Here is an 8,134-nt window from a genome sequence, read left to right as displayed (position 1 = left end):
GGCGAGGGTGGGGCGGAGGCCGGCAATCCCCCATCAGGGCTAGGGGCGCCGGGCGGAGTGAGGCGCGGTCGGCCATCTTGGATGAGGGCGGGAAGGCCTTGAAGAGGTGTTTTGGGGACCCTGCGGTAATTTGGGCGCGTCCCGTGGGCGAAGGGGGACGGCCTGCCCTGGGGGCAGGCGACAGCGAGCGAGGGGACAGGAGGGAGCGGCGTGGCAGGGCCGGCGAGAGCCGAGGTGCTGTGCGAAGCGCCCCGGAGACCTCTGAGACGTGGGCCCGAAATGGCCCCTTCGGCCACAGAGGCTGGGGCAGAGGAGAGTGACCACCCGACAGACCCCACGTCCGTCTGAGCGCTGGCATGGGGACTTTGCCGTCCCGATGGAGACAGCCGCAAGCTGCTGGTCCCCGTCCGAGCGAGGCCCTGGTCCCTAAAGGCAAAAGGCCACCCCCTGCATGTGCTTGAGTTGCGCGGTGGCGCCGGCCGGCGCATTCGTGTGGTGCCAGAAATGTGGCAGGGCTTCCTGCAGCTCCGTCATCGCATCATCTCCATCGCAGACTACCCGGTATTGGTGCGGTGTAACCAGAAAACCCTGCCAGGCAGCATAGTGCCGGTCAGGATGTGGGGACGCAGCATGGGTGCTGGAAAGCAGAGTGTCTGATAAGTCAGTTCCGTCTGCGTCCCAAATCCTGCCACAAAAATCCTCTTAATTATCCTCCCGAGGCAAATCTTCTCTTTTCTCAGCTACAAAGGACGTTTGGAGTTATAACGCATGGCTTACATTGATTTCTGAAGAGCAGTATATGATACAAACGCTTTACAAACACTTTGTAAAGACTATTATTATAACTTCTGGTTTATGCATGAGGAAACTGCAGCACAGCGCCAGAAAGCAGCTCTCCCAAAATCACACAGCTACACCTGATCCGTGCAGCAAACCGTATAACCTTATGCCTTTGAAATTGCCATGAATGCTGGAGAACTAGCTGAGAGCAATGAAGTCCAGCAAGGGCGAGCGTGGAAGAAACACAAACCACCTCCACTTTCCTGTGGGCTTTGGCACTCCATACCAGTGGACAGGAATTAGCTTTCCAAATGCATAACTCAGTCCAATTCCTCTTCAAGCTCCTCTATGCCACAACGTTTCTGGGCTTGATCCCAAGGAGCTTGTCTCGTGAGGTGCAGCGAGCAAGACATCACGAGGGTCCCGAAACAAACCCTGCAGGTGGTGCAGGGACTGCAGGAGGCAGCTGCAGTTCTTCCTCTTACATCCCCATGTCATGACAGATCGATGCAGTGTCATCCCTCTGCGATGTAACTGTCCTGCCGTCGGTGCTTGAGCCATGAGAAAATTATGTAATTAATAATCATTACGTAGATTTCTGCAGCATCTCTCATCCAAGTGTTCCAAAGCTCTTTACAAATACTCATTAATTAAGGCTTATAAATTGTAAATTTCATAAAAGGTATATGGGGATGTCTTCAGGGCTGAGATGAAGCCATCTCTTGGGCAGGATGTTGCAGCTGATCAACACCATATAGCAACTGCATTTTCTCTTTTGATATTATTTTTGTTAACTGGTGCTCTTTGATACGTTTTTGTACATGTGCCCAGAGGCTGGTTTGAGGATAATGAACTGAATTATTATATATGTTTTTTGTGTAACGAACTGAATTATTTAATTGGCACATAACATAAGAGGCTGCTAATAAACTAAAATATTCAAAAGGTGAGCAAATGTGAAAGAATGGGATAAATCATTTAGGGAGCACTAAATTAACATCTTTTGTCAAAACAGTTTGCACCCAGTCCTTTACAAACATGCATAATAACTGACAGTCTAAAGAGAGGCCTAATACAACCAGTCTGATCCTCCAGTATACCGCACACAGATTTCTCTTTATTTCCATGTAACTGTGTGTGTGGTTGAAGGGTCTGTTTTGCAGATCAAGCTTTAGGTTTCAATTTATATGTTGGGGTTGAAGCAGGACGCAATGTATTACAGGGTCCTGGTCTGCCAGGCTGCCCAAGTTGCAGTTTGTGGTAAAATTCCCAAGGGGGTCTGTATTCTGGACCCTCTGTCTGACCTTACACACTGATCTTTTTTCTACTGCCAAGCCCATAGATCCCGACTGATGTTGCTTCTCTGGTTGAGCAGCGGTAGAAGCAGGCATGTTTTCTAACAGGTTTATTTAGTGATGCATATCTGCTTCAAGCAGAGTGGACCCTTTCATGCTGGGACACGCAGTCTCCCGAGACTGCCCTACCAGCTGCAAAGTGACAATTGCTACCATCAATGAGGCGAGGCTGTCAGAAACCTGGCCAGCTGGCAACGTGATTTTGGGGTGGGTAAATTGTAGGCATCCCCTGTCACACTCGATGAGGAAGACCTATGTTGCAATTAATTTTCAAACAGCAGCTCTTTTTCCAAAAACCTCATCCAACCTGTCAAAGTCTTTGGGATAATTCAATTATCTTTGCATCGGATTCTAGATAATTGATGAAAACTCAAGCTACAAGTATGTTTGGCATGAATTACATTTCCTGGGCTGAAATTTTCTCCCCTTTTTGGGAACGTGCAGAAGGGCTGAAGCTCCAATTCACAGTTAGTCACTCAGCCTTGGACCTTGGAGATCTGAACTGGAAGCACGAGTAACATCAGGTTCTGGAGTTTTAACAGAACGTGACAGTTTAATTATCTGAGCAATCAGTTGAAATATGACTTCAGGACATAGGCTGCCCGACATCAGAGAAACTGGGGGACACCTCCCTAAATTAAAATATTGGGAAAAAAAAAAAAAAAAAGCCTCACTGCCAGGTGATTTTTCCCTCTCCATAGCTAGAAAAATAAACAAACTTTAATATTTGAAAATATCTACATGGGATGCTCTTGTTTGGACGGAATTAATAAAGCAGAACAAGACTTTGTTGATAGCTTGGCGTCTTTGACTCAGATAATTAATCACGGGGAACTGCTCTGCTCAATTACAGCATTCAGAAAAACACAAATGTAACAAATCATGTTACAGGCCATTGCCATTTCTCACATCTTTGGGACATTCTATTCATTATTTACGTGTATTTACATGATGTTGGGATTCTATCTCATATATAGACTTCTCGCTACTTTGGGAATACAAATAATAAAAACTATATGACTGTGGGCTTTAACAGCCTCGATCTTACTCCGGAATTGATAATAATGTCCAAAATGTATAAGAAGTCAAAGATGCCTTTGTACAGAAACAACACTACAAGCTTAAAAATCATGTATTCCAAATATTGCCATTAGCATTGTTAAAAAATTACAGAATATTATTTCAAACAAATAATCAGACATCTTAGATGAACTTGCAAAATAAGCACTACAAATACTAATCACTAAGAATCCAAGAATTAATGGTCGGAGAGAGTGGAAAAGATGCAGCACATACGTATAATGGTGCACAGCAGGATGCTGGGGAAGCTGTAAAATTGAGAAGATGCAACTGATATCATTACAGTAGGGGTGTTCCAAAACTGCAATGGCAGCAGCTTCAATTACAGACCTGTACTTTTCTCTTTTTTTTTTTTTAATGGGAAAACAAGTGGCTGCATGCACACATAAAATTCATTGCAGATTTGGATGTGGCTGACCTCAGTCCATTAGCCTTAATGGGAATGGGAGGGTTAGTACTGGCTTCTCAACTGTGCTGAGGGCTTCAAAGAAGGGAATTATCCCACGTCCCTGGCAAAAATTAACTGATTTTATTAAAACACTGCAGTCCCTCCTTGTCTCCTTCCACCGAGCACATGCCCAAGGAGGAAGGTTTGTTCCTCTGTGCCTGGCGGCTGGGCACAAGTAAGGGATGAGGGGTTTCTGTCTGACTCTCAGTGGGTGAGTGGGTGGGTTAAAACTGGAACCTTGAAGTGTAATACAGAACAAAATGGGGAAAGAAAAAAAAAAAAAAAAGCCTCACTCCCAGCAGAAAGAGCTGCGTCAGTGACCTGCTGCCGCCGACGATCTGTGGGCATCTGAGCTCTGGGGAAGGAGCACTGAGCCGGAGCGTAGATACGGGAAACAGAAAAGCCCTCGTAGCAGTTTCTGCAGCTTTTTCCCAGCCCTGACCCTCTGCAGGGTGTTCCTCACAGGAAGGAAGCCTTTTCTGCAGGGCTTTCGTGCCACTCTAGAATTTTTCTGACTTACTGAAAACAAACCAGATCGATCGTTCCTACTTGCAGTCTGTCCAGATGGTATTGCCAGCGTTGTGTGGGACTCACCTCAGATGACCTTTCTCCAATTCACAGTGTTTTTCCCAAATTCTTGGCCATTTATGGTGTCATAAATACTTGAATAAAACCAAGTTAAAAAAAAAATCTAGTTTAAAACCATTTCCCGCGTTTCTCCATTTATGCTTTTTTTCCCTTTTGTTTTCCTAAATGCCTCAAAGAGTATGAGAAGTGACGCAGCACATGACAGCAGTCAGGTATTTCTGCAAACCAGGGATATCGGGAAAAGACAAGGCTGCGTGTGATTTTTGTCCCTTCACAACTTTCCTAGAAGTTACAGGACAACAAGCATGCACAACATTTTTAAAGGTAAGAAGAAGATGCCCCCCACCTCCCAAAGCTCAAACACGGTCCCCAGACAGAACTTGCTATATTTATTCCGGAGCTTTTGTCCGTGAATTCAGCTGTAAAGTGCAAATTATTTGCCCGTCCCTTCCCTCTTCGGGCAGCCTCGGGGAGCTCAGCACCCCAAGTCCAGCCCGCCAGCAGTCTGGGCGCACACCAGGAGAGGGTGCCAAGCCCCCGGCTTCTGCGTTCCCAGCCTCTGCAAGGATTTCACCGGGAAAGTCCCGCTCCGGCAGTCTCTGAGCCATCCCTCTGCAAGGGCTGCGATTAAAACACCAGCCAAGGCACCCCGGATTTGGAGGGAAAGCTCTTTTTTTTTTTTTTTTTTTTTGACCAAAAGCTGCCCCAATACCTTTAACTCTGTTTCAGCGGTATGGGCAGAAAGTGCCTGAAACCTGCCTGAGGACATTAAGGCAGGATAAATATAATTTTTTTGCGGTATTTAAAAAAGGATCTCGCTCTTTGGGTTTGCGGCTGGTGGACGTGGGTACCGCTCGGGGGGTGACAGCTGAGCTTCTGGTGATGGAGAAAACCCTGTAAGATCTGCGAGACAAAAGCATAAGACAATCAATTCATGCTGCAAAGCGACCGGGGAGGTTTAGCAGGAATAAAAACCTGGCTGATCCGTGAAGTTTCAGAATGACGGTTATAAAAAATTCATCTGCACTGGGAGGCGCAGCTTTTATACCTAAAGTAAACCCAAATTCCCGGGCAGCCGTTCTGCCTCGCTCCTCACACTAACACTTTGGAGAAACCTACGGGATTAAAGGATAAAATGAATATCGCTCAAGCGAGCAGACCCCGAGTGAGGAAATCTTCCCAGAGAGGGGCCGCGGACCCCGGCGCGCCTCCCTGGGCTGTGCGTGCTTTTTAAAATCCCCCTCCGCCCCCGGTGACACCGGGGCTGTGAGAAATTCCCCGCAAACCCGCAACCCACCACGCGTGGCCCTGTCCGGCAAAGCCGCAGCCGCGGAGCGGCAGCATCGCCGTCTGCGGGCACCGGGGAGGGCGGGGGGTGTGTTTAAAAATATTAACGCTAACGGCAGGAATAAAATTACTCTTAAATAATAAACGCCTGCAGCCGGGCAGGGAAAACGCCGTAAACCACCCCAAAACGTGTGCGCAGGTAAGGGGGGGGGCCGCTCCCCCCCCCCCCCCGCCGGGACTCCCCCCCCTCCCTCCCTCCCTCCCCCGCCCGCCGCGGGTGTCGCAACCGCGCCCGGCCTCAGCCGCGCCCCGCGGGGAGGGAGCCGGGGACGGGGGGGGGGGGGGGAAGCGGCGCGCAGGCAGCGCGCAGGCAGCGCGCAGGCAGCGCGCAAGGGGCGCGGGCAGCGCTGCCGGCCCCGCCGGCCGCCCCGCGCCGCGGCGGCTGCGCGGCCGCGCTGCGGCGGCGGCGCCGATGCTGTCGGTGCCGGTGCCGGTGGCGGGGGGAGCGGGGGCGGTGCGGGGCGCGGGTTCCCTGCCCCGCCGGCGCACCATGTGCAGCGGCGTCGGTTGTTTCTGGGCTTTGCTTTCCGCCGGCCTCCTGGTCGCCTGCGCCGCCGCTTTCCTTTCCCCGGCCTGGCTGCTGCCGCCCGGTCGCGCCGCCGCCGGTTTCGGCTTGCTTTGGCGTTGCGCCGGGCCGCCCCGCGGCTGCCAAGGTTCCGCCGGTCCCGGCGGCTTCGGAGACATCCCCTCCGGTTCCTGGCAGGTGAGCGCCTCCCCTCCGCGGCGTGTGTCGTCCCCCCCCTCCGCCTCCCCCGGGCTCCCCGGCGTCCCCTCGGCGTGCCCCAAGCTCCCCGGCATCCCGCATCACTTCCCCGGCGTCCCCCCTGCCCTTCCCCGGGCTCGCCGGCATCCCCCATCACCTCCTCGGCATCCCTCTCCCTGCCTGCCTTGGGTTCCCCGGCGTCACCCCATCTCCTCCCGGCGTCCCCCCCCGACGTGCCCCGGGCTCTCCGGCAGCCTCCCTCCCATCTCCCATCATCTCTCCCGCATCGCCCCAGACGTGCCCCAGGCTCTCCAGTTTCTCTCTGTCCTCCTCGCATCCCTAAAGTCCCCCTGTCACCACCCCAGCATCCCCCGTTCTGACCCAGGTTCCCCAGCATCCCCTCATCCTGTCCCCCAGACCTGCCCCAGCGTCCCTGTCCTGCCCTGAGCATCCATGGCATCCCCTGCATCCCTCATGCTGCCTGCGAGCATCCTCTGCATCCCTCCATGCTGCTCTCAAGTATCTCTTTGATCCCCTGCATCCCTCCGTGTCCTGTTCCCTGAGCATCCCCTCAGAACCCCCTGGGTGTCCCGTGGTCCCCGTGGGGCCGCATCCCTCTTTGGGATGCTCGGCTGCGCTTGGGGTGCTGCATGGAAACCTCCCGGGTGCCTTCGTGCCGGTGTGGTGGTCAGCGCAGCCTGAGCGTGGCCATGGTGCTCGGCGTGGCCATGGCCCTGGCAGTGCCGCAGGTCTGACCCGGCCACCCTGCCCTGCCGGGCCATGCCTCGCCACCGGGGCCTCAAATCCCTCCGATCTGCACAGGCGAGCTCCTGCGTGGGTGTGCGGGAAGGAGTTGGGGGAGAAACGGGAGAGGTTTGGTGCTCCCCGGCTGGGCGTTGAACATCGCTTGCTGTCTTGAGTTTGCTGAGCGGTCGGGGAGCAGAGAGGTGGCTGAAACTGCTGCCCCTGGGACACGCAGATCCAGAAATCGAGCCTGGACATGGGGACTGCGGCCGTTCCCCCGCCCGGCCAGCCCAGGGTGATGCCCTTGCCAGGTTTTGGGAGGAAGGAGGCCAAGGCCTGTGGGGCCTGGGGTTGCTGCGGTGTCCTGGGGTGACAAAGAGCCGCCTGTCCCCGCTGGGTGTGCACGGGGACCACACAAAGCCCAGCCCCGGCATCCTGCCGCCTGCTTGCCCCTGCCCTTTCTTCCTCCTCCCCTTTCCTTTCCTTTTATTCTTAGCTTCTTACCCTGAGGTAGTGAGTGTGATTTCACTACCACTGCTCAAAACACATGAGCTTTGACTTGCTCCGGGTCGCTACGTTGCAGAAACTCCAATACCAGGGCTAAATCCCCAAGAGGTCATGGCTGTACCTGGCACAATGGGTGTCAGTAGTTGAATTTCTCTGCCTGCCGTGAAGCTGTGCTGTTATCTCTCCCAGGACTCCAGGTCTGCATGCGATTGCTTAAATCCCGTCATGGTCCTTAAAATTGTCATTAAAGAGAAATATTGTGAATTGCAAAGAAAAGAACCGGCCGCATAAAATCGTTCCGATTTATATAAAAACGTGCAAAAAATGCTGTTGTTTCCGTAAGCTGGCCTTTGTTCAGACGTTTTTGCAAACATAATTCAGATAAACACTTCCAAGTAATAACAAACTTTACAGATAAGAATGAAGCTCAGCAGTGACTCATTTGAACAAGCTTCAGCTACACACAGCCTCAGCCATCTAATAGCCTCTGAAAAGACTTTAGATCCAGAATATAACGTAACGCAAAGCCTCTGAGCTCCTGAGCTTGGGCTGTGATAGGGATGAATAATGTCACAGTACTGA

At 52.4% G+C, this 8,134-nt stretch overlaps 1 protein-coding gene across 3 annotated transcripts; it reads right to left on the bottom strand.

The window, feature by feature from the left end:
- Positions 1-5,043: 5,043 nt before the first annotated feature.
- On the bottom strand, positions 5,044-7,540 carry LOC115346878. Of its 3 annotated transcripts, XR_003925290.2 has the most exons (3): positions 6,088-6,253; positions 5,300-5,366; positions 5,053-5,154 (listed from the first exon to the last, which is right to left on the bottom strand). XR_003925290.2 is itself a non-coding variant. In XM_030027449.1 (2 exons), the coding sequence occupies exons 1-2, from the start codon at positions 7,301-7,303 to the stop codon at positions 5,054-5,056; spliced, it is 684 nt and encodes a 227-aa protein (XP_029883309.1). In that variant the 5' UTR covers positions 7,304-7,540; the 3' UTR covers position 5,053. The 3 variants fall into 3 exon arrangements, 1 of the variants encoding a protein (XP_029883309.1); XR_003925291.2 differs by lacking the exon at positions 5,300-5,366 and having other exon boundaries at positions 5,044-5,154; XM_030027449.1 differs by lacking the exons at positions 5,300-5,366; positions 6,088-6,253 and adding an exon at positions 6,721-7,540.
- Between the last annotated feature and the right edge of the window lie 594 nt (positions 7,541-8,134).

Source organism: Aquila chrysaetos, chromosome 10, assembly GCF_900496995.4.
Source record: "Aquila chrysaetos chrysaetos chromosome 10, bAquChr1.4, whole genome shotgun sequence".
Classification (NCBI taxonomy): Eukaryota; Metazoa; Chordata; class Aves; order Accipitriformes; family Accipitridae; genus Aquila; species Aquila chrysaetos.
The sequence above is the reverse complement of the archived record's forward strand: the minus strand, read 5'-3'. Positions and strand labels throughout refer to the sequence as shown.